At 43.5% G+C, this 26035-nt stretch overlaps 4 protein-coding genes across 5 annotated transcripts; 3 read left to right on the top strand and 1 right to left on the bottom strand.

The window, feature by feature from the left end:
• The first annotated feature begins 588 nt into the window (after positions 1-588).
• LOC125001023 (claudin-34-like) lies at positions 589-4336 on the top strand. Of its 2 annotated transcripts, none has more exons than XM_047576935.1 (2): positions 589-872; positions 1678-4336. In XM_047576935.1, the coding sequence occupies exon 2, from the start codon at positions 1775-1777 to the stop codon at positions 2516-2518; it is 744 nt and encodes a 247-aa protein (XP_047432891.1). In that variant the 5' UTR covers positions 589-872; positions 1678-1774; the 3' UTR covers positions 2519-4336. The 2 variants fall into 2 exon arrangements, with proteins under 2 accessions (XP_047432891.1, XP_047432890.1); XM_047576934.1 differs by having other exon boundaries at positions 590-872; positions 1544-4336.
• Positions 3466-5975, bottom strand: sumo1 (small ubiquitin like modifier 1). Its single transcript, XM_047576946.1, has 5 exons — positions 5838-5975; positions 5417-5491; positions 4866-4943; positions 4648-4719; positions 3466-4396 (listed from the first exon to the last, which is right to left on the bottom strand). The coding sequence occupies exons 1-5, from the start codon at positions 5847-5849 to the stop codon at positions 4328-4330; spliced, it is 306 nt and encodes a 101-aa protein (XP_047432902.1). The 5' UTR covers positions 5850-5975; the 3' UTR covers positions 3466-4327.
• Positions 5976-7203: 1228 nt separating this feature from the next.
• map3k2 (mitogen-activated protein kinase kinase kinase 2) lies at positions 7204-16277 on the top strand. Its single transcript, XM_047576844.1, has 17 exons — positions 7204-7570; positions 9258-9330; positions 9583-9701; positions 9791-9831; positions 9920-10019; positions 10135-10248; positions 10515-10611; positions 10788-10918; positions 10999-11078; positions 11160-11224; positions 11316-11408; positions 11486-11725; positions 11955-12103; positions 12875-13006; positions 13096-13225; positions 13303-13480; positions 13561-16277. Exons 2-17 carry the CDS (start codon positions 9276-9278, stop codon positions 13778-13780), a joined length of 1944 nt encoding a protein of 647 aa, XP_047432800.1. The 5' UTR covers positions 7204-7570; positions 9258-9275; the 3' UTR covers positions 13781-16277.
• A 489-nt stretch (positions 16278-16766) lies between these two features.
• Positions 16767-25521, top strand: si:ch211-113j14.1 (sterol 26-hydroxylase, mitochondrial). The gene is made up of 10 exons (XM_047576888.1): positions 16767-16951; positions 17804-18814; positions 19318-19508; positions 19613-19812; positions 19894-20091; positions 20177-20340; positions 21683-21849; positions 23516-23597; positions 23679-23915; positions 24010-25521. Exons 2-10 carry the CDS (start codon positions 18560-18562, stop codon positions 24124-24126), a joined length of 1611 nt encoding a protein of 536 aa, XP_047432844.1. The 5' UTR covers positions 16767-16951; positions 17804-18559; the 3' UTR covers positions 24127-25521.
• Positions 25522-26035: the final 514 nt, after the last annotated feature.

The raw sequence follows: 26035 nt of genomic DNA, 5'->3' as shown, positions 1-26035 counted from the left end.
ACGAGTGTTGGGAGGGAAAACACGATGTGACCTTTGAACCACCCGGTAGAAAGCAGTAACTGTTTGCTTAGGTTGGGCAGAGCTGGAGAACAAAGAGTCACGCTAGTGGAGGCCGCATGAGTCCCGGATTTCCGGGAACAAATTTAAGTTTTCTTTGGGTGTATGTCAGGATTTCTTAACACGCGTCTTCTCCCCAGATCTGTCACAGTCCTGCACCCTGCACTTCCTGGTTCTTGCTCTATTTATTCTCTCTGTACTGGGACGTTTTATAGGTCAGACGTTTATTGTTTTGTTGCATAAGTAGCTTTGTTGTTCTTGTAAGAAAAAGAAATATCTTCATACTTTAGGCTCATTTTAATCCGGTTCCTGCAGAGAAGGAGACACGAGGAGAAGTTATTAGAATTAAAGAACAATATTTCATTAAAAAAAATACATGTTTTTCTTTTCAGCTCATAAAAAGACGTCCTCATTATTCACTTATCTTATGATATGTTATCGAGAGTTTTAATTTTGTGTTGACTTCCTTCAGACTAAATATCATTAAAGTATTTTTTATTATATTTATATATTTATTATCCGTCCGCACCCACACATTATTTCCTTGTTACTTTTCCTTCCCTGGTATTATACATCACCGCTATCATCTGTCTCTGTCGGAGTCTGCTGCTGCGTCCTGTCAATCATTTACAGCCCCGCAGATGTGACGGAAAACCGCGTCTCTTTCACTGGGAGCGGGAGGAGGAAGTGTTGCTCCGTGGCCGTGGATAAAAATCCTCCCCGTCCTTCTACACACATTTCATTCGTTTGTCTCAGGTTGGAGCGGACTCACGAGGTTCCTCCACGGAAACTAGATCCAAGCAGAGACCGCTCAGGTAGGCGACCAGGCGTGGTGGCTTCATTATTATATTATATTATATTATATTATATTATATTATATTATATTATATTATATTATATTATATTATATTATATTATGTATTAAGAGTAGAAGACATCTTGTGTCACTATTAACATTGAAGTAAAATCTAATTTAAACACTGAGCTCAGACTAAAAAGTTATTTCTATAAAGTTATTTTCTATGAGAGCATATTAATTCGTACATTTATTAAAGCTAAACAAAAAACAAGGTGATAACACACACTGACTTCCTGTAGATTGAATTAGATGGAATCAGTAATAAACTCTAATGAATTTATGGTGTTAACACTTTGATCTTGTTGTGTGTTGCTCTAATGCTGTGACCAGTGAGCAGAAATCCGTCCATGATCGTGACTGAATAAAACTTTATGATCGTCTTGTGATGTTCCAAGTTGTTTTTCCAGACAATCTGAACTGTAAAGTTGTTCGTGTGAATGTATTTCCTCCCTCACACGTGTGATAATAGAGTTAAAGTCAACATGTTTGCATCCAGTGATTATCACTGCAGCGTCTCGGCGGCTTAATGCAAACATGTGCGCACATGCCCGCTGGAATTAGAAGAGATGCTTTTTTTATTTAAACCAAACTAACACGTCACATTGTTTTGTTTTGTGTGTGTCTCAGGAGGAAGCCTCCCAGGCTTTAACCACAGAGGAAGAATCCAAACCTTTTGTCTTTGTTGAGGTGTGAGGTGTTTGGTTTCAGCTCATTAACAGCCGCGTTTCTTTCCGTGTCTCCTCGCGGGCGCTGGTTTCCAGGTGACCCAGATTACAAAACAGCGACCTGCAAAGAAGTTCTGACATGACGTGCAGGCTCAGGGGGACCAGGGCTGGGACGGGGGCTTGAGGCTTGGCTATGACGTACCTGGCCCACACCGCCCACGCCCAGCTGGGCGCTCTGTGGCTGGGCTGCGTGGGGTGGACGCTCACCGCCGTGGCCCTTGGACTCGTCCAGTGGAGGGTGTGGCAGGTGCCCGACACAGAGTTCATCAGCTCCGGCGTAGCGTGGGTGGGGATCTGGAGGACCTGCTTCTACACCCGCACCGTGGTGAGCGACGGCTACAGGATCATGCACTGCACCTACATCGACCTGACGCAGGACTTCACGCCCCCGGAGATCGCGGCCGGTCAGGTCCTCATGCTCCTGTCGGTGCTGGTGGGGCTGTGCGGGAACGCGGGGGGCGTTTACGCACTGAGGAACGTCTTCTTCAGGGTGAGGAGCCATTTGCTGATCCGGCCGGCCTTCATCATCTCCGGGGGACTGTGTCTTCTAGCCGCGCTCATGTCGCTGGTGCCTCTGCTGTGGAACCTGAGCTCAGTGGTGACCAACCAGACCATCAACTTCACGGAGGACTTTAAAATGCCCCGGGCGCCTCGTTCACAGCACGTGGGGGCTGGCATCGGGGTGGGGATCGTGGGCACGGCCTTGATGGTTGTGACCGGGGTCATTTACTGCACATACAGGCTACCAGAGAGCTCCCACACTAACAACAACCTGTCTCTGAGGGATCACGTGTTGCGGCAGAAGTCTCTGCCGTCGCTGATGTCCGGCTCCGTGGGCAAAGACAACCCCGCGTTCGAGGCTCATGAACGCGTGTGATCTGTGGACGAGAGGAGCTCACACATCAAATGCAAAGCAAAGTTGTGATTTGTGTTTGCCTGAAGTCTGTCAGTGCCCACAGTCTGTGAGTCATCTGGTTTTATCCTGAGGGGAGGATGGACGGAATGACTCATGTCCTGGACGCAGTCAGACTTAACGCCATGTTGCTCGTTCCTAACACACCTACAGAAGAAATGACTCAAATGTGCAATTAGAAATATTACTGGAATAATGATGATAAAATGTGGATATAAGCTATTGTGTTGTGTAACTTTATACATATTTAATTTTTTTTTTACCAGTGATGCTGTAAATTAAAACCATGTAAATAAACTCAGTTTGTGTAATAAATGTTGCTTAAATTACGTGATAAAAAAAAAAAAAAAACGTTTTGTTTTTTTTCTTAAATATTTTATTCAAAAAAAGCAAAAAGCTCATCTCCAAAATTTCAAACCATCTGCATCAATGTTCCTCTGGTGATGATCAGTCCCTTCACCTCACTGAGATCAACGGTTATGGCTCAAATCACAGCCTGTGCTGCCTCGGGAGGGAGGGAGGGGGGGTTTGCACAAAGCTGACGCACATTATCACTACATTATGTCTTTATTTTTATTGGTTTTTCTTTGAAGGACACGCCTCTGGGAAGTGCATTTCATTTAGAAACATATTTAACACGGATGGCAGTAGAGGCGGCTGATCGCGGGACAGTCGGTGCATGTTTGAATACGTCCCAGAGGTCGTGCAAATATCTTCACTTTTCCATCCACCTGTTCAGACTAATTTCCAAAATGAATCAGTGACAGGGCTGCTGCTAATCTTCACACAGTACACAGGTTAAGAGTTTCATTCCAAAGCCAAAGTAAGAAAAAACGTTAAAAAACCAACAGCAGGAGGATAAAATGATCCGAGTTCAGCGAGCAAAAATATTTCTATAACGGGGATATTTTTATATATATATATATTCTGATCCATCACTACAGAATGAAACCCTTAAATATAAATAAACGACGACACCGGAGACACACATGGCATATCATCCAAACACTGGTACTGAATACAACACGCACAAGTAAAGCACATTTAGCATTTTAAAAAAATCTCAAACATGACGGGTCAATTATTAACATGACTTTACAATTTAATTATGGTGCAGTTTTTTTTAAAAGGTGGCGCAAACACACGCACACAGGCTGCGAATGGTTCAAGCTGCTGAGGATCGTGTCCGGCGTGTGAATCTGAAGTGTGTGTTAAATGCCTCAGACGTGAGAAACGCATGTGGAATGAAGTGTCTGCGTAGAAATAATAGCAGCTTTGACGACCAGATTAACAGAGCGCGATCAAACCTGTTTGTCCTATAAAAAGCATAATAGGGAAATGATGCCAGCTTATGAAATGCAGCTTTAAAGGAACAGTGCATCGAGAAATCTACGTCTGACGGTAAATCCTAAAGTCCAAACTCATTCTCCTTCAGTGTTTTTCTGTGTCGTCGGGTCAAGTCTGGATGAGCTGCTCCTTTACGCGCGTTATGTAATTACAGAAACATAAAATATGCAAATTTAGATGAAGCACTCACGCTGAGCGAACGCGTCCCTGCACCGCCGTCCGTGTCCCCGTGTCCCCCCCCTCCCACTCCTCATCTCAGTCTCTCGTCCTCCCCGCCCTCACACATGGAAGCCCTAATCGAGTCCATTTTGATCCAGATGGTTTGAAACTGAACAAAAAATACGCACGTACATACAAAATAAAATACAAAATAGGAAAAAGATTCTTTTTTTTTTTTTTTTTTTTTTTTTAAGAAACGCAGGATGCTTAATCGTTCCAAAATCCACCGGTCTGTTCTTGATACACCTCGATGACGTCCTCATCCTCCATCCCCAGCTGACAAAACACAGCGGAGACGCAAATTAGCAAGTGATTAGCGCAACTTAACCACCTACACAACATTTATGCTCCCGCTACACAAATTATCTTTCTTACTTTGACAAAATACTGTTCTTGTGTGTGTTTTTTTCTCTTTTAAGATGCCAAAAATTTGGCGTTTTACCCCTTAAATTCTCACAACTCTACTGGTAGAGAAAAACAAGACTCCTCAGATTAATGTACGTAGGAAAAAGGAGACACACGTTTACCTCTTTTGGAGTTTGGTTGTCTGCGATTCTTTGCCCTTCAAACAGAAACCTTAGCGTGTTGGCTGGGACACCCTATAAGACACACACACACAGACAGACAGACACATGACGACACATATTTGGTTGTTGTCACGGCTCATTGGTTACATAAATCCCATCCTGCGCCTTTGTACACACAGGATTTCAGAGGAGAGAAGGTTCCCGTGACGCGCGTTTACCTGTCTCTGGCTGTACGACTCTTTCAGCTTCTTTAGATGTGTCGTCATTTTCACCTTGAAGTGGATTTCACTGCTATCCTGTAGGGAGGAAAAAAACAAAAACACAAACGATCACTGACCAAAGACTTACACCATCACCACGGCTCTGCACAGTCCTGCACACACGCGTTAAACAACCTGTTTGCACAAGACTACGTACCGAATACTGCACTAGTTCAGTAGGATTAGGTAGATACTGCTTATTACTTATTTAATACTCACTTTATTTGTATTGTGTAACTTATCATGTGTCAGCTCCTCTGGTGTAAATGAAGTCCTGTGTATATTCTACTCACATTTAACGCACAAATCCATCTGTATAATATGCTCATAGTAGCTCAATCAGTCAGTACATAGGTTTTAACGTGTAAATATTGTCCATATGCTGTAAAAACACCATGTAGCTACATGCACCCAACTACTTAGATGTGTTTCTCTGTGTCTGCACATGTGTACTGACCATCACGTTGATTTATATATATATATTCATAGATTAAACCCTTTATACACACCTGACCGATCACTTTTAATTTGATGTACTCTCCATCTTTCTTATCCCCCGCGTCTTGGCTGGATGGTTTTGTCTCCTGAAACAACACAACACATATAAACAAGCTCAACAGAGGGGAAAAGACATTTAATCGCTACACACTCTCGTTACAAATGAAGCCGGAGGCTCAATTTAACGAGTCGTGTCAACACCGATTCTCTCGTACGATGTTTTGGTTTCACGAGGCTGGTAGTTTCACGCCAGAACTTTTAAAATGAACTGAAACCAAAGCTGCTATCAGCAAATTAATCTGAGGCCCGAAGCTACATGAGCTACCAGCTAACATGTTAGATAACCACATACGAGGCAGCGACCACAAAAACACACGTTCGTCCTTTTAAATGACGACAAGTCGTTGGGATTCGTCCAAACTCACAACTTACCGTGTCTGACATGTTTCCCTTTGCGTGTGTTGGGAAATGTGTTGACAATAGATGTAGCTTTAGCTTTTAGCCGCACCTCTAGCTTGATGTTGTGAGAGAGACATCAAGCGGAAGTGACGCCACGAGGAGTTGGCTCTTTCAGAGTAAGAGTTCCCCTTATCTCGTGTCACAAATCAGAGAATCACGTTTAAAAAAATATTACGCAACAAATTCCTTGACTTCGATAACAAATGTTCCTTTGGTAAAACTGAATCTGAAAGTATGTTTTGTGGTTGCATTATTACTTATTCTGAATTCAAAGAAAAGAAATGAGGTACCATTGTCAGTCTTTATATTTTATAAGGAAAATTTCCCATCCATACATTTAAATTTCAAAACTCATCTCCACCATTTGAGTTGTTTTTGATTAAAGTGGATTATTATTTTAAATCACACAAATGGAAAATGTGCAGCAGTGATGAAAGTTATAAGTATGTACGAAATTAACAAATAAAGCAGGAATGATCTAAGATAAAAAAAAATATATAAACCTATAAATAACATATTCACTGGAAAACAAAAACAGAATCATCTACTTGTATAAACCCTCCTTTAATTTTTTATTTTATCTCTACTGGCTGCAGGTACACAGAAAACTGAAAAACCACACACACAGAATAAAAATCTAAATTAACAAAATGTAAAGGAATAAAACAAGACATAAACATTCTGGATTGAGATAAAAATAAATAAATACAGCTTGAGTTTTATAGCAATAAGGTGAATTTCACTGTGTACTGTTCTGTGTATAAATGTGCATGTGACAAATAAAATACTAAATCTTATCTCGTCTTATTCTTAACATTAAAAACATTATAACAGATATTTATTGCTTTGTGTCATGATATCCAACGAAGTAACCAAACTTCTTAGTTTTAATCAACAGTTTATGGTTTTTGGGACCCACATTTCCTGACGAAATTCTTGCCAGACTGCCAAGAACAGATGAGAAGCTACAAGCAACACAGGTATTTCAAATACAACCCTGACTTTGTCAAGTCGCAGGATTTCAACCTGTTTTTATAAAAAATAAACTATAAATAAATGAAAATAGAGCTGTACATGTGTATAGATATAAGTATTACATACATATAAGTAAGTCTGCCTCATGTATTTATTTGACAGGTTTCGGTGTGATCCAGGAAACTAATGCATTTCTGTGACATCACAGACTGTGTTTTTGTTGGACACATCCAGCCTTAGATCTGTCAAACACGACAAAATGAAAAACTTTGTTTCCGGTTTACGATTTTCAAAGTTACAACACCGACAGTGTTTTTACCCGTTTCGTGCTTTTATTTTGCCAGCAAAATCTCACCACTTCCGGTACGAGCTTATCCGTTCACCGCCAGCTTGACGCGACTGTGGGGTCAACAGCGAGCGAAGCTGCCATTAAGCAGGCTGTAAAGTACTACAAAATGAAAGCTTTCGATTAAATCTACTTTTTAGTCGCTACTGCACAAACGCGGCGACACTTCGTTGGGCGAATCGTTGTCTTGTCACCGTTTCCTCACTGGAAATCTACATCGGGCTAAAGTGGCAGCCATCGGGCCTCTTCGTCGTGGCCCTGCAGGACTCGAGTGAAGGAAGTTGGGGCCAAACTTCTGCTTCCTCTACGGCTATCCGCAGGGCCCGGGGCTCCTGTCACCGGCCCTGTGGATGAGGACGTGAATACGAAGATAATCAGCGCCCAGGTAAAGTAACCACGAAGAAACGGTGTCGCCCGGACGTTTAATTGCATAGCAGAAAGCTATGCGGCTAGCAGCTAACTTTAGCCCTGGACTTCCCTTCTTGTCCCTCAGTGCTAACCACTTAGCTTCACATATCAGCTGTTTATGCCCGGATCCTTGTGTTTTTTGGGGACGTATTTCAGTCTTTATGAACAGTTTGGTGTGTTTATTAATGTCAAATCTGCTTTGCAACAGTTGTTATGCTGCGGGGTCTTCTTCTTCTTCTTCTTTTTCTTCTTCTGCTTCTTCTTCTTCTTCTTCTTCTCACCTGACTCTAGCAAGTTCATTACCACCAGTGGAGGCCCATAACAGTTTAAACTTAATTAATGAGCATTTAAACTTAGCTGTGACCAGAGGCTTTTGATTTCTAGCTCTTCAGCACAAATAGAGATGTAATCTGATCTAAATCTAATGTTCAAAATGCAAAAAATAAAACTTTATTCATAGAAATATATTAAAAAGCTTGTTACAGTTACACCGACAACAGTAGAACGTATAATCATGCATAAAATAACGTTGTAGATAGTAAATCACAACATACAAGCTCTAAATTTATCAGGTTTTGAATCAGTGCTGTGTTTTAATTCGTTTACTAAGGATTTGACGTTGGGTTTTTGTACGTGTATGATCAGAAGTAGAAAGTTTAACGTCAAAAAGCCCAAAGGAGATTGACTCAGAGTTTATTCTGATTTAAGAATCAGGTTTTCTATTTAACCACCAATAAAAATCAGTCTAGAAAGTCTGACTTAAATTAAAATCCCCCCCCAAAAAAAGACAGAACAAATAGATGAACATCTGTGTAATAATTTCCGTGAAATCTCTGGCGCCTTATTTGAGCTGACGCTTTAATTCATTGATTCATTTTATTGTGTATTTAACAGGGACGACACATACGACAGCTGGAAATAAATGAGACTTTTAACTTCTGCTTATTTGCTTTTAAATACAATAAGACACGTACAACAGGGCAGTGAAGCTATTTACACACAATAAAATATGAAAGAACAAGTTAAAATAAAGTACAAATATAAGTGTTGACGTCTCTGCTGCTCACGAAACGTCCTCAGTTCTGCTGGGTCTGTTTTCTGGGGGTAAATAGTTCCAGAGGTTTGTTCCTTTCACTGAGGAGGAGGATTAATTCGTAGCAGAGGCCGTCGTGACCTGAACCGTCTGTTCGTTCGTACTGATGATGTCACGTCAGGACTCCACATGAACCAGGGTTTAAAATAAAAAAAAAGGCCTCAAACATTCTTAGACATGAGCACATTTTGCATCGACCTCCTCTGGCCTCAGCCTGTTGTGTTTCTGTTCCTCTGTACGACGTGTAGGTCTTATATTTAACCATTACAAGTCTTTAAAGTCACTTCTTCAAACCTGCAACTAACCACCAACACACTTATCAATGATATAACAGCAGCGTGTGATGAGCGCTTTAATTAAACGTATTCATTTATTGATACTTAACTCCTATTCTGACTTTTGTTTTGCTTCGTTGTTTAATTTGCAGATTTCTGATGCTCATGTAAAACGTTTTCAGTTCACTTTTAAAAACCTGAACGTCTGAACGCTGTGATGCTGCTGCTGAGATTAAAATGAGTCGTCATCGGCGGATTCAGGCTTTTTGAACGTTTCTCTTTCCCCCTTTTTGCAGGAGAAAGGAATCTCTTTGATGGGAGAGTCCTCTTTCCTGGCCTCCTGGGTCAATCAGCGTGCCACGATGATGGGTACGTGTGTGTTCGCACCGTGAGATTGTGTTACGTTTTGGGCACAGAGCCAGAAGTTGTCTTTTGACATAGCTACGACTCAAGGAAGGTGTTTTTCCTTCCTCAACAATGGCTCTTTGTCATCTCGGTTTCACAATAATCCTGCTGTGTGGAGATGCAGCTCTGCTGCTGCTGCTGCTGCAGAGCTGGAACGGTGTATTTTTAAATACTGTGTGTGTTGTTTCCATCACTTAAAGCTTTATTGTGTCACAGATGAGCAGGAGGCGCTGAACTCGATCATGCAGGACTTGGCCGAACTGCACCGCTCCAGCCGTCCTGCCATGTTCCCGTCGGACCTGGCCAAACCCAAAGCCTCTTCGCCCAAGAACCAGGTGACGGGTCTAACGTTCTGCAGTGAAATGATGAAGCCGCTGTTTGTTGCTCTGCGTTAAACGTGTTTGTTTGTTGCCGCCTTTGACAGAACGACGTGAGAGTGAAGTTCGAGTTCAAAGGGGAGAAGAGGTGAGGAAATGACCTGCGCCGCCAGTTTGAGGCTGTGAGTTCAGACTTGACCTCTGACCTCTGGCTTTCTTCTTCTTCTTCTCTCTAGGATCTTGCAGTTCCCTCGTCCTGTCAAGCTGGAGGACCTGAGGGCGAGAGCTAAGGTGGCTTTCGGTCAGACGATGGACCTTCACTACACGAACAATGAGGTAGGAAGAGAACAGGGACGGTTTTTCATTCTGAGTTGAAGCGGCCGACGTCTTCACCCGCGTTGGTTTCCTCCTCCTCCTCCTCCTCTTCCTCCTCCTCCTCTTCTTCTTCTAGTTGGTGATCCCGTTGACGACTCAGGACGACCTGGACAAGGCCATAGAGCTGCTGGACCGCAGCGTTCACATGAAGAGCCTGAAAATCCTCCTGGTGCTTCAGATCTCCTCCCAGGTACAAACGATTCAGATAAAGTTTCCCCCTAAACTTTAAATTTTGCTTCATTAACACGTCGTCATTTAAACTAGTTTAAAAAAACGCTTTGTTTCCTCTAATTTACTCATCTTTCTAAATCTCCTCTGTAAATACCTGGAAATCTAATATGTAACAAAATGAAACAAGCCATTATTCAGATTTCTGTTCTGGGTGTTTATGCAAATCAGCTCATTTGCATATTTAAATATAAATTCACAGAAACAATGTGTTTCTTGTGTCTTCAGACGTCTTCTTCCAACATGGACCTCTTGCTGTCTCACGAGGACCTGGACAACACAGGATTCAGGGTTGCAGACAAGAAGAGCATGCTGGCGTTAATAGGTGAATACTGACGTCTGATATTCAAACCTGCACAGAAAATATAAAAATCTGTTTATATATACGTAAACATTGAGATTCCTCCAGTCGCTGCCTGCTCCCTGCAGCCTCCCTGCAGTAGCTTGTCCTCAGATTGTTTTGAGACGTTAATCGTATCCTCATCGGCGTCGCTCCCTCAGGCTCCCATTCGACAGACCGCAGCTCTCCTCCTCCAGGGTACATTCCCGACGCCCTCCACCAGGTGGCGAGGAACGGCTCCTTCACCAGCATCAACAGCGAGGGGGAGTTCATCCCCGAGAGCATGGACCAGGTACCGGCGGCTCGTAGCTTTTCACTGCAGCGAGGACGAGGCTCGGAGCGTTCCTGATTTTCCTTTTTTCTTTTCTCCAGATGTTGGACCCGTTGTCTATGAGCAGCCCAGAAAACTCTGCCTCTGGAAGTTGTCCGTCTTTAGACAGCCCACTGGACAGGTCAGGACATTTTAAATACACTCCTACTGTAAGAATAAAGACACAAGTTACTGATTATTATTTGTTGCCTTTGTGTTGCAGTGACTACCCCAAGTCCAGGATGCCCCGAGCACAGAGCTACCCAGACAACCATCAGGACTTCCCCGGTAGGAAATGTTTAATAGTTCACTCACGTAAGAGGTTTTTCTGCATAAACGTGATGAAATAACAAGTGGTCGCCCTTCGTTTCCTCTGCAGAGTACGACATCCCGGTGTTTGAGAAGTCGGGTAAAGGAGGGACATACCCGCGCCGCTACGGCATTCCCTTTGGCCTTCAGGATTACAGTGACGGTGGGTACTTCTCCCGCTGAACAACCCGACTTTACGTGGCTTTGGGGTTGAACTAAAACTAAAACTGGTCTGTGCAGGGAGGAAAACCTTCCCTCGAGCTCGGAGGACGCAGGTCCACGGCTTCCGCTCGCCGGTCAACTTCAGCCCCACGGAGCAGTCGCCCAGCACCAGCAGCGGCAGCAGCGTCTTCACCCCCGACCTGGAGGAGGCTCCCGGGCCGGCGAGGAGGCCGCGGCGGGGCAGCGACATCGAGCCCAACCCCAACCCCACCACGGCACCCACCCTCTCAGTCATGGACATCAGTCCGCCCAGCCGCTGTGAGTCCCCTCTGAGTCTGTCAGCTAATGCTAACGGTGGATTGAAGCTGAGTTCTGGTGCTAATTCTAATGCTAGTAATTAGCGTAGCCCCCCAAAATTCACAAAATGCCTTAAAATGAAACCGTTTTTGGGCCGAGTTTTTAAAACCTGACCCCCTACCCGTCCCCTAGCGAGTCCAACAGGTCTCCCTCCCGTCATGCTCAGTGCGTCTCATGTCTTTGTGTCCAGCTCCACGGGCTCCCACCAACTGGCGTCTGGGGAAGCTCCTGGGTCAGGGGGCGTTCGGACGCGTTTTCCTGTGTTACGACGCCGACATCGGACGAGAACTGGCTGTGAAACAGGTCCCGTTTGACCCGGAGAGTCCAGAGACCAGCAAGGTACGTGTCTCACCCTGCAGGACAATAGAGTCAAAGATTTAACGTCTCCAGTCACATAAATACAGTCATTTATTTCTGTGAATTTAAATTTAATTGTGCGAATGAGGACTTAAATATGAGCTAATTTAAATACATTTCCTGCAGAATGTAGTTAGGAATAAATGACTAATGTTTGGTTTGTGTCAGAGCTGCTGAAGTGGAGATTTCTGGCTCATTTTAAAGCTTCACATTGTAAAATCATGGATGTTTTTATTGGAAACCACCATGAACCAAAACCAGATCTACTCAAATCCTCCAGAACATCTCATATAATCACATCAACATATATAACATCAATAAATATCAGGTTAAATGTTCATGTTTTGATCCGTTGCTGATCGTCTCCAACTCAGATGAGTCTGACTTCCCCTCTCCTCTCCTTCATCTTTGACTTTTCTTGCTAATTTGAGCTGTAATTTTCTTCTCAGAGACGACTTTAAACGTCTTTATCTCAGATAAACTCAGACTAGAGGCAGAATATCCGCTCACTTTTGAAGAGTTTAGCTTCAGATTTCTTTCTACTTCCACCATCGGTCGCCAACAGACAGGATATGACCATATTTGGAGGCGAGTGACTTTTGGAGGAGATAAAGAGCTTCACAACAGTTCCTCATATACCAGATAGAGACGAGACTCAGTAGAAAGATGAGGAAATTAGAAACAAAGTGTTGTGAATTTACTGTTACGTGTTAATGAAGCAAAATAACCGGTTTTTCTGTCTTTTTTTTTTAGGAGGTGAGTGCGCTCGAGTGTGAAATCCAGCTCCTGAAGAACTTGTGCCACGAGCGGATCGTCCAGTACTACGGCTGCCTGCGGGACTCCATGGAGCGAACGCTCTCCATCTTCATGGAGTACATGCCCGGAGTGAGCGCTCAGTCCTGTGTTAACGTGAAGGAATCTCCCGGGGTTTTTAAATGTGTTCTGAGCGGTTCTGATCCTTCCTCTTCCTCCAGGGCTCCATCAAGGACCAGCTCAAGTCGTACGGGGCGCTGACGGAAAACGTGACGCGCCGCTACACCCGCCAGATCCTGGAGGGAGTTTCGTACCTGCACAGCAACATGATCGTGCACAGGGACATAAAAGGTGAGAAGCTTTTACTTTGAAGGCGAAGCTGGCGAAGTGAACGAGGGGCTGAGGTGTTTGCGTCTTTTTCCGTCCAGGGGCCAACATCCTCCGGGACTCGGTGGGTAACGTGAAGCTGGGAGACTTTGGAGCGAGCCGGCGGCTCCAGACCATCTGTCTGTCGGGAACAGGCATCAAGTCGGTGACGGGGACCCCGTACTGGATGAGTCCTGAGGTGATCAGCGGGGAGGGCTACGGCAGGAAGGCCGACATCTGGTGAGACCCCTTTACTCCTCCCTCCGTTCATCACTGTTCATCGTAAAGGTGGAAAACGAACGTCTCCTCCCTCGTTTCAGGAGTGTTGGCTGCACCGTGGTGGAGATGCTGACGCAGCGCCCCCCGTGGGCCGAGTTCGAGGCCATGGCGGCCATCTTTAAAATCGCCACCCAGCCCACTAACCCCGTCCTCCCCGCCCACGTGTCGGACCACTGCAGGGAGTTCCTGAAGCGGATCTTCGTGGAGACCAAGCAGCGTCCGTCTGCTGATGAACTACTGAGGCACATCTTTGTACATTAGCCCCCCCCCCTCATCCCACGGCCCCCTGAGAGCTGACCCCCCGCCTCCCTCCTCCTCCTCCTCCACTCTGAGACCACATTGGACCAGGAAGACGAGGCTGGAAGAAGGTGGGGTGTACCTTCTCCTCCTCCTGTCTCAGTTTTCGTGAGACTGCCATAGAATTCTTATTTTATTTTTCTCCACAACTTGCACCTTAATTTCTTCTCAGACACGGAGGAATTCAGCACTTCTTCCCCATTTTTTTTTTCATGTTTGTACGGTTTCTCTCTTCAAACGCGTTGGTTGGTTGGCGGTGGTGGTGGTAGTTGTAGAGGGGGGCGGAGCCGGGGGCGGGGCCCGACCCCCAGAATGTAGTCTCCTGCCAAAACCCAGAGCGACGGCGAAGACCTGGGCCCGCTGCTAAAGACGAAGAAGAAGAAGAAGAAGAAGACGACTCCCAGATGCAGAGAACACTCCCTGAAACGTTCACCTCCACCTCGTCTGTGTCCGCTACGCCTCCTCCTCCTCCTCCTCCTCCTCCTCCTCCTCTCCTCCTCCTCCTCCTCCTCCTCATCTTGGTTCTTTGCCGTGTGCCTTTTCTGTTTCTTAGCTCGTGGTAGGAATGAGTCTCTGTGTTGATTTGCCTCCTCGATAAACTGCCTTTCATTTCTGCCTTTCGCTCTAAGTGGCAGGAGCTGTAGTGTGGACACATACAGGAAGTCCAAGACGGTTTCCAAAATAAGAGCCTGTTGTTGATCAGAATCGTTTGTCCTGCCACGTCTTTTAGGGTTTAGTTCTGTCTTCTGGTTTACAGCCTCTCAGAGCTTCGTCCTCCGTTCTTGCCAAATCGAAAACGTTAAAAAAACCCGTCGCTTTAGACGAAACCTCAAACGGTTCAGACGGTTCAGCATCGACAACTATGCACACACCAGACGGCTCCGCTTTCGCCAACGCTGGTTTGTAGCTGCTCACGTTACAATAATAATAATAATAATGATAATAATAATAATCTGGCTTCTACTGACAGTATCGGTGAGGACTCTGTTTCATCTGTTGTGATTATCTCTGGTACAAACTAAAAACCTTCTCATCTGCTCCATGTTGGGTGGGAACACAGCTTCATCCTCGTCGCTGGGTTTGTGATGGTGCGTTCATGGTACTGTTCGTGTTCCCGTCTTTTTCTCCGCACGCATCCACGTGCAGGAAATTTCCGGTTCTTTGAATTTGCTGTAGTTCCTCTCCCCCAGAGACGCTGCAGATCTCTGCACCGTCTCTTAATCTGAAGGCTCTTACTCTGAAAGGTTCCCCAGCCTCCGTTGCTCTGGTGGTGAATGCGTCCGTACGTCCACGCGGGTTGTGGAAACCTGGAAATGATGCATTTTTTTTTTTTTTTCACAACGGTACGTGTCCCCAAAAGACGACAAAAAAAAAAAAAAAAAAAGCTATGGAAAAGAAAGTCATGAAAGCGTTCATGGTTGTATTGAGTTTGAGGCGGCTGACGGTCGACTGTCAGGTCCAGGTGGACGTTGAGCTGTGAACGCCGCCAGCACTGGTAAACCTTAATACGCACCCTCATTATGCACTATCCATTATTCACTGAGGCTTTTCCACGGCTCCTCGTCGGCTGTCGCTCGTCCGGCTCGGCCCAGCGACCTTTTCTTTGCACATTTTAAAGACTGTTTGTTTTATTTTTTACAGAGAGAGAGAGTGAGAGTGTGTGTGTTGATGGTTCAGTTAACCTTCACATGAATGTAATGTCTCATTTTTACCGCCAGGTGGCCTCGTTCACCACAGTGGATTAACTCTTCGATACCAGTATTTAACACCTTCAAACGCCAAGATACACCTGTAGTTCTCTCCTTAGTGTCTAAAGCCACTGCTGCCACTCCTCAGTGTGTGTGTGTGTGTGTGTGTGTGTGTGTGTGTGTGTGTGTGTGTGTGTGTGTGTGAGAGAGAGTGTGTGCGTGTGTGTGTAATTTGTATGTTTGTGTGAGTTTATAAATGTGCATTTACTGCAGATTGTGCTCATTGGACACTGCGCCCAAAATGCCTTGAGCATCCTGACTGTAGAGGTTGAGAACGTTAAAATAATAAAAATAAAGTCTAAAAAAATAATAATAATAATAATAAAAGAAAATGTACAAATGTATAAAATTAAATTGTACCCTTTTTTTTTTTTTTTTTTAAAGAAAAACAAAAATACACTTATATCTCTCATGTTTGGTCTCTGTGTATTGTAAAAGAAGCCATGTTTATAATTCTGATTGGTTTGTGACCAATGCGCCTGTTTATATCAGATCTGTATATCAGTGGTACGCATAATTTTTTAATATATATTTTTTATTTTACTTTTTTTTAAATGGGAGATTTTATGCATGGTTGGGTCCTGAGAGACGCAGCGGTGCCGTCGAATGGTTGCTGTTTTTTGGCAAAATTCTGGAGTATTGCAACAGCTCTGTGTTCATAATTATAGCAATTATGACTATGACAATGAAAACAATAAAAGATATTTATTTCACGTTGTTGGTATTTTTAATGAGCATGTTTTGTTTTTTTATGGAAAAAAAACACAGCTTATAATTAGGAAAATACAAATGTAAATTCTCCTTGATGTGATTAATTAGAAGATCATTTCAGGTGACAATTATTAAACTGAGAAAGACAAATAAATAAAATAATACATAATAATTAGGGTTGATTGATAAGCCTGTTTGTTCACTGCCCTCTGGTGGCCACAGTTTGTAGCTACACCTGAAATCGTTACACCCGAAGTATTGGGGTCAATAACTGTATGGAAACATAAAATAATGTCAAAATATTACATTAAATATTTACACATATCTCTAGTGAAGAAACATCCAAACATCTGCTAAAATTATATGAGTTATAATTCAGGCTGTAAGGTAAAACAGTACAGCTAGATTCAAAGCACGCTAACACTTCCGCTACAGGCCTTCAAAATAAAACTTTCAAAATTGGAAGAGACGTTAGCGGAAATCGACGCACTGCAGCGACATTTCACTGTTTTTTACTGTGCATAAAACATCGTGGAGCGCCGGTGAAAGCTGCTACGCCTCGCGGCCTGTGCGGCAGTGCTTTTATTAGAAAATACACCAGGAAAAAGAAAAGCAAAACGTCGCATTTGGAAGAGAAAGTGACCGGAAACGTGTAGCCTGCCGACTAGAGCTAACGGTGAGCTAACCTGCTGTTTGTATGCTAAGGATGCTACGTGTTAGCATTAGGGACGTGATTTGCTTTAGTGGCCACATGGACGAGTGATATTTATTATAGTTGCTAAATTAATCATAAGTTATATTGTTATTTTTATTATTGATGTGCAGCTTCTTCAGGATGAGTTAAACCAACATGGCGGAACATTGTTCCAATGAGAGACGTTAAAAGTACGTGGACGCATGCGCATTGTCTTTATCCTCAATGATATGCAAATAAAATATTTTTAAAATCGTCAAGATTATTATTTTTTTATTATTACTATTTAAAACCCACTAATATATTTTCTTAAAATTTCCTCTCATTTGACTTAATCACTAAAAATTTAGAAAAAAAGTTTCTCCATTATCCGGAAGTAAACATTTCTTTCAAGTTAAGACGAAACGTTTTACTGCAGTGATAATTACATCTGGAATAACAGAAAAAATCATTGTTTCTTAAGTATTTTGGCAATTTAAGTTTTATTTATTACTTAATTTTAGGTGTAACCATAAAAGCTGCATCAGATCATGCGCTCATGCTCCTCTGATCTGTTCTCCTCATTCTTCCAAATTCAAGACACCAAATATAATCTCTTAAAGGCGATGAAAGCTGATTATTCACTAGAGTTGGTTTATTTTATTTTTTGATCAACAGTCCACTGAAAGGACTTCTTAAAGTTTGTGAAGATGACCTCAGAAGAAACTGCGTAAAGCTATTACAGCAAGAGGCCGTCTGTCTTTTACTCTGAGGTGTCTGACCACAGGTTGGTGTCAGTTCTCTTTGTGTTCATCAGGGGCCTTCGGTTGGTTTCAGTTTGTGTTTTTCTTCTAGGAGAGGAGGTACGGGACGCCATGAGCGCCTACGTCCAGACGTCACTGATCTAGAGCTTCATTCAGGATGTTGTCGTCATGATTCAAATAACAAGACAAAGACGAAGGTCAGAGACTGAAGGAAAAGTCCTGCATTCAGTCCGGTGTTATCACAGTTAAGATGGGACAGCACGAACAAAAAGTACATGTTCTTGTTTTGCTGGAAACGTTAAAATAAAACATTCAGCCTCATGTTCACACAAGCAGACCTGTGGTAAGAGCTCTCCTTTTAACCCACAACCGACTCTCCTGTCGTCTGCGTGTTCTTTTAAAAAGAGGACGTTGCATAAACAAAAGTTTAAAAATGTCTCAAATGTGTTGAAAGCATCTGTTGCATTGGTTTCTGTGTGGGATCTTTTTCTCCTCATCCTCTCAGCTTCTCAGAGGTCTTCTTTGTCTTTCTGAATGAGTCAGCTGATGACGAGAAGAGACAGTATTTGGGTTTTTATGTACAAGGAATGTACAAATTTATTTACAAATTTGATTCAGGAGCACTGCAGAATATTAAAACCACAGCCTGCACATAAAAAGTCTTATATAAATCTTAAATTAATCTACAAACTCTCTCTGTTTATGGAATATTTCATGCAGTTCCAAAATGAGCCTCGGGGTGGCGCACACAATGGAATTTCTGTTGTTAAACTGGTGCGCCCACTAATGGAAACAAGGAGAGAGAAAAAAAAAAGTCAAACAATCCTATTTTTCTGTCACATCTACCATGGCTCTCCCGGTGGCTGCAGCCTCCCACCTGCGGCTCTCCGCGCTCTGCTCCCGGACGCGCGGAGCTCCTCGGCTCGGTCCTCCGCTCCGACGCGGAGCCTCCGCCGCCTCGACCAGAGCGAACCTGAGCGTCCAGGCGACGAGCGAGGCGGTGAAACCGAAGAGCATCGATGACCTGCCGGGGCCTCGTCTCTCCACCACTCTGTACTGGCTGTTTGTCAAAGGATACGCGGACAAGAGTCACTTACTGCAGGTAAATCTGCAGAGCGTCATCTCTCACCGTGATTTAGTTACTGGGCGCAGATTGAAGTGTTGAAACATATGCATCCGTTTCATGTATTTGTAGTTCTGCGCTGTGAGTATGTTTGCATGTGTTTTTCTTTCAGGGAAAGTTAAAGGTAATACCAGGTGTGTTGTATTCATTCGCAGTGTTTAAATGACGCTACTTTTTAATTTGTTTTTAACATGTTTCAGTTTATAAAATATAAAATGAACGTGATAATGGAATAATGTGATGATTAGTTCAAACACAAGGCAATACAATGAATATATATATATATACACAAATATACATAGGGACATTTTAATTAGGCAGATCCTGTTCCAGTGTATGTGATGTACAAATAATGCAATAGGGTGTTTGGTTAACAGCAACTGTAAATTTGTAGTGTAAATTACAGCACTGCATGTACAAACTAAATGACTACGAGGAACAACTGTATTGTTGAGGCGACGCTTCTAAATGTAAAATTCCAGGGCGTTCAGAAGAGTCTGTACGGACCCATCTGGCGCTCCAGGTTCGGGCCGTTCGACATCGTCAATGTGGCGTCTCCGGAGCTCATCGCCCAGGTGATCCAACAGGAAGGTCGATACCCGGTCCGAGCGGAGCTGCCTCATTGGAAGGAGTACAGAGAGCTGAGGGGACAGGCCTACGGGCTGCATACGGAGTCAGTATGAGCTATCTTCATTAAATTAATGAGGAAGGACTTCCTCAGGGCTCCGTTATGGGTCCCCCCTCAGTGTTATTGATGAACTGTCTTTTAACCAACAGCACGGGACCAGAGTGGTACCGGCTGCGCTCCGTCCTGAACCCTAAGATGCTGAAGCTCCAGGAGGTGTCAGCCTACGCCCCCGTCATCCACCAGGTGGTTTCCGACCTGCTGCACCGCATCGAGCTCCTCCGGAGCCGCAGCCAGGACCAGGCCACGGTCCCAGATCTGCCGGCTGAGCTCTACAAGTTCGGCTTTGAAGGTGGGAGCTGCCGCGGGAGCAGCAGCTGAAGGTTTGAGGTCGGCGGTCGCCCGGTTTTGAATCCTGACTTTCACCCTGCAGGTATCTCCTCCATCTTGTTCGAGACCCGACTGGGCTGCCTGCAGGAGGAGATCCCCCACAGCACCCTGCGCTTCATCGACGCCGTCAGCGACATGTTGACCATGTCTGAGACCGTGGTCCTCTTCCCCCGCTGGAGCCGCGGCGTCCTCCCCTTCTGGAAGCGCTTCGTCCAGGCCTGGGACGACCTCTATGATGTAGGTGTGTAGCCGCAACCACAGAGAAATCGCACCGTGTTCCAGCTTTGTGCTTAGTTAGTAAATCACCTGTGGTTTTTCTGTGGCAGCCCAGACACTCATCGACCGAAGAGTCGCTGAGGTGGAGGCTCAGGCGCGCAGCGGTGAGCCCGTAGAAGGCATGTACCTGACCTACCTGCTGTCATCGAACAAGCTCACCAGAGCCGAGATCTACATAACCGTTACAGAGCTGCTGCTGGGAGGAGTCGACACCGTGAGTTCGCTCTAAATGTCCGACGCGTTCGGTTAAAGCGGGAAAGCGATGCTCGTTTTAAAGTTCCTCTGTAGCCTTAAAACTGGTCTGATTAAATGAGCCCGGCTGTCAAGGATAAGTTAGAGACTTTACCTCGACGGCTCAGCTCGGCCTCGATCCTGCTCCCTTCTCACGGGGGATTTATTGTGTGTCGGATTACAATGCGACACGCACGGATGCAGACAATTGACAAAAGGCTCCTTTTCAGACATCAAACCTGATATGTTTGCACAGACAGAATTCTGTTATAGCTTAAAAGGGAATTAGTTCGGTGGATTAGCTGGAAAGAAAAGCACAGGAACAGGCCCCTCCATGGAAACAGGAACCAAAATACAGGTTTGTTAAATGAGTTAATTAGAGCTGAACAAAAGAGGAACATTACGTCATGATTGATTATAATATATCATCTTCCTTGGTTTCCATGGTTCCACGGCTTAATATTTTAATGAATAATAATAACGTATATATTTACCAACATATTAAGCTCCCGACTTAATCTCTCCATCAGTTTGTGCTGTAGTGTTGAGCAGGTAAAACCGCTCTACACATAAACTGCACCTGTGGGTGAAGTGAAGAATCTGGAAGCTGCACCGTGATCGTGTCTTTGCAGCACGCGCTTCAGACAGGACGCTGTGGTTTTTTATCACCAGCGCCATGAGAGTCGGCATCTGAAAGTAGATTAGATACAAAAGCTTCAGCGCAGACACACGTTTTTTTTTTTTAACTGCGTCAAAAGGAGGATGCTGCAATAAACAAATGTTTAATCTATTAATGTGTGTCAGCTGCGTTATCGTGTGACACCAGATAACAGGAAGTGAGACGTGCAAAAACTCTTCGGTACATCAATATGCAGAACTGGCTGTCGCTTTATTCCTTTTTTTTATTTCTAAATAAAACCCACTAAAAGAGCATTACAAACATAAGCAGAAGTCGAAGCCTCTTGGTGACAACACACATGCTCCTGCTAGCACACACAAGCTCAGGAATGATCCCGTCACGTCCAACGCGAGCCGTAGCAGAGCTGGCTGCATGCCCAGACCGGCCTGTCGCTCGGAGACGCCTGCTCAGCCTCCAGCTACGTGTTTGTCAGGTCTACAAATCTCAGCGTTCAGATCGCACACTGTGCACGCTGTGCAGACGGAACGGGAAAACACTGAGGTCCGACCTTGTGCCGCGTGGACGCAGATTTAACCTCTTAAAAGCGAGAACAGATGTAGGAAAAGTGGAGGTTATATTTGTTTGCCTCCGTGGTGAAAACTACACTTTATATTTACTCAGCACGTTTCCTCTCTCCTTATCTCAGACGTCCAATACCTTGTCGTGGGCGTTGTACCGTTTAGCCAGAAACAGCAGAGCCCAGGAGCGACTGCACAGGGAGGTGACCTCAGTGTGTCCCAGTGGGCGGGAGCCGACCACAGACGACCTGACGAGGATGCCCTATCTGAAGGCTGTCATAAAAGAGACGCTACGGTGAGATGAGTCACAAGTCGTAAACGGGAAACACATCCGGGGACGTTCCAACACCAACACTTTGTGTGGCAACTAAAGTTCAACTAAAGTTGTTTTGCATTCTTCTATCTGGATGATAGAAAGCGTTGCATCAAGCGGGAAATGATTCTGGACAAACATCATTTTCAGTCGCTCCTGTGCAAGCTGTGACTTTTCTGTGTAATGTTTGTAATGTTTTCCAAACAGGGTGTGTGAAGATGTCTGAGTTCACTATCGGGAAAATATGTTCTGGTGTTCTGGGAAATCTGAGCTGAAATTTATCTGAGCAGTTTTTTGCCCTCAGACATCTGTTTAATTTACTTCCCTTGTCAGACCTCAGCAGACAGAAACGCCCGCGTCCGAGAACAGCTGGAAAAACTGGAATAAATACTGTCTAACTTTTTTCTTCTAGCAACAAAAACTAGAAGGGTACTGGGATTAAATATGGCAGAGTTCACAAAACGTAATAGGAAACTCAACACCCCAAACATGTATTTGGGAAACCTGACACATGATATGATGCAAACCAAAGATGAGTGTTTGTTTAAAATAGTTTTACCGGCAAGTAAAAAAGTAATTACCAGACTGTGGTATAAAGTGGAGCCACTGACTAAGGAGCAGTGGGTGTGAACTGGCATTGAAATACTTACAATGGAGAAACTTACGCACAAATTAGGTCTACGGGAAATACAATTTAAAATGAAGTGGGAAACATGGATTGATTATAGGAGGACAGACGAGGACACCAACACCATCACCAGTCAAAAAGGACATTAATGTAAGAAGGATCGATGGAGAATATAAATTTCCTGTATCTTGACGCTGTAACTGTTCAATCACTGTTAAAAATTCTAATGAAAATTGTTAAGTTACAAAAAAATTTAACAGATTAATTCAGATTTTTTCTGCATAAATCTCTTAAACCACTTCAGCACTTTACAAAACTACCAAAAATTCAATTATTTTTAAGAATTTTAACCCTTTAAATGCCAATTTCATGAGTTGAAATCAGTCTTGGGTTTGACTAAAATGATCTAAAATACTGACTTGATTGTATTATTAGTTTTTGTGCAGCATCAGATTTAAAATCAACCACTAAAAATGTCCCATTGACGTCCACTGTACCTACATTTTTAAATCTCTCAGCCCTGACACAATAAAATCATTCATTCTGGAATATTAGGGTTTAATTTATGAGAAAAATGGTCAAATTTGTCATTTTTAGTCACTAAAATCAGCCATTTTGTGTTATTGTGTTATTGAGCTTAGCATAGTTTAGCTTCCGTAGTTTTGTAAAGTGCTGAAGTTGTTTAAGAGATTTATGCAGAAAAAAACAGAATTTTTCCTGGTTTTCTTGGACATTGAAAAAAATAAAATAAATCAAAATTAGAAATTAGAGACTTTATTACAAAAAAACATCAAAATAGAGAGGAAACTTGCCCATATGAACAGAAATCTCTTTACTGACTTGACTCTATGTTCTGATTTCAACAGAACATTTGGCCCAGATTTGTTTTGTTACCCAATATTTTGTCACATAGCAGAGTGTTGATTCACCTTGGCTGAGTTTGAACATGCAGTGTTACTATCTGAATCTGTTCCAATGTGAAGAAACTACATTTACACTCTGTACGTGTCGCTCCACCAGCCTGTATCCTGTGGTTCCTGGTAACGGACGCTTTGTGTCGGAGAACGAGGTGATCGTGGACAACTACAGGTTCCCGAAGAAGGTAGGAGGCTGGAGGACGTAGCTCTGACGCCGTCCGTCGCTCCTACGTCAACTTCTTCTTCTTCTTCTTCTTTGTCTCCAGACTCAGTTCCATCTGTGTCATTACGCCGTCACTCACGATGAGGCGGAGTTTGCGGACGCGGAGGAGTTCGTCCCAGAGCGGTGGCTTCGTGCCGAGGCCCCGGGAGGCCAGTGTGGGAGGCCGTCGGCCGGCTTCTACCAGCACCACCCGTACAGCTTCATCCCGTTCGGCGTCGGGGTGCGAGCCTGTGTCGGGAAGAGGGTGGCCGAGATGGAAATGTACTTCGCCCTGTCCAGGGTGAGTAAAAGCGAAAGAGGCACAAAATAAACTGAAGCTAAAATGTTGTGTTTTAAGGTCGATTAAAAAAAACTGTGTGTCGACTTCCCTGCAGCTGATGCAGCAGTACGAGGTTCGGCCTGAAGATGGCGCACCGGCCGTGGAGCCCAAAACTCGGACGCTGCTCATCCCCGCAAAGCCCATCAACCTGCGTTTCCTGCCCAGAGTCTGAAGGTGGCGCCACTGATACTCAACAGGCACCTGTGTTTACAGCGAAACTTAGATTAATAGATTAATAGATTAATTAAAGGGCTAAAAAAACAGGTGTGTAACAGGGGCAGGTACTGTACCAAAGCCTTTTTAAATAAAATTAAAGGAATCCAACATATTTTAGTGAAGGGATGGATTAATAATAATGTAGGCGGAGTTTAATATAGAACAAGTATCTCTCCATCAGTTTTGGGTCCTGGGCCTGAAAAAGTCCCCTGATCTAAAATGATGTTTGCATTGATTTGAGGTTTTTGTGCATCACTGTGCGGTAGGTTTGTACAAGATCCTTTTCAGAATCGATGTTGTGTTAAAGTTCTTGCTCCGCGGGGTCTTAACGTGTCTTAAAGTCTAAAATCTTTACAATGTGTTGACGTTACTTTTATTTATAAACGCATAAATTAAGTAATTCCAGAACTTCTTTCTACCAGTGTGGATGTGAAATGAGTGTGTGTCCATTATGGCCTTAACAAAACCTTAAAACGTCTTAAATTTGACGTGTTGAACCCTTTTTAGACCCTGGATCATTACTGTCAACAATCATTTTTAGAGGAAATCAGAAAAACCAGAAATGTCCCTTTAGTTCACAAAGTACCACCAGATATTTTCCTCCTCACGTCTTAAAATGTTTTTATATGAAATCAATCTTTTTATACCAAACTGCTGCTCTGGTTCCTCAAATGTGATGCATTTTAAATACTCTTCTTTAAGTTTGTTCTGAGGGGAATTAATGAGGTAACGTTAGATCCAAAGATGGATGAGGTCCCTTCCCCTTCAATGCACCTTTTTCATTCCGTTTTTTATCATTATTATCATTATTAATCTTTACTAATCTTGTCTCTGTCATTGTAGCGTTTGGTTAAATCTGCCTCTTAATGAACTTTGCTGCCACAGCTCAGACTTTGTCATGTGCACGTTCTAGAAATATGGTAATAACTCGCTGCACTTTGCACAGTGTTTACTCACCAGCACGTATTTATGAATCACGTTTGAGTTGAATTCAAAGCCAAACAGGTCGAGCGATCCGGTTTGGAGTTTGAATAGTTGTGTACGGAGCGCCCCCTCCTGACGATGAGGTGGAAACTCAGCCTCTTTTTGACATTTCCAGTTAAAAATAGGGACGTGGTGTCGAAGCTGGAGGCGAGTAAAGGGAGGAGGGAGCTTTTTTAAAATTAAGTTGAAAAGAAAATGCTTCTGCGGGAATATAAATGTATTTCCCAAATATATTTTCATCCTTTCAGGGCACAAATAAAAGAGTTAAATACGACGGTTTCGTGTTTATTTATCATTTAGACCAAAGAGACGAGGACGTAGACTTTCTTAATAAATCACTGTGTCTCAGGAGACACTCGTTCTGCTACTTGTTGTAATTTCAGTGTTCGTTTGTGTGAGTTATGTTTTCTCTTGCATCACACTCTTACACAACTACATGAATATGATGTAAAGTTTGCGCCAGTTCACGTCAGCAAATTAACGTTCATTGAGAACAATTATTGAACTTAAGGAAACATCGTTTATTCTACTACTATTGTACATTTCCAACACAATTTCAATTTCAGTTAATTGAGTGCGAGTCACTTTTGGCTGCAACCAGCTTGTGAAATGAAAGTTTATTCACGGCCTTGGTAACACACATGGAAATAAATATACTATGAAAAAGTCACAATGTAATTTTTTATTTTGAAAGTGACGTTATCTCCCTTCCTGTGATTCCAGTTCTGGTTTACATCCCCCTCTGAAACACTGCAAACTAAATAAATAAATAAAACTCCACTGCACTGCTATAGAGCAGGGTCATATATTTGTTAAATTACAGTGACTCTGATGTGACATAAGGTGAGATCAGTTAAATAATTACCGCTGGTGAACATAAT

This window comes from Mugil cephalus, chromosome 23 (genome assembly GCF_022458985.1).
Source record: "Mugil cephalus isolate CIBA_MC_2020 chromosome 23, CIBA_Mcephalus_1.1, whole genome shotgun sequence".
NCBI lineage: Eukaryota > Metazoa > Chordata > Actinopteri > Mugiliformes > Mugilidae > Mugil > Mugil cephalus.
This window is presented reverse-complemented; position numbering and strand designations above follow the sequence as displayed.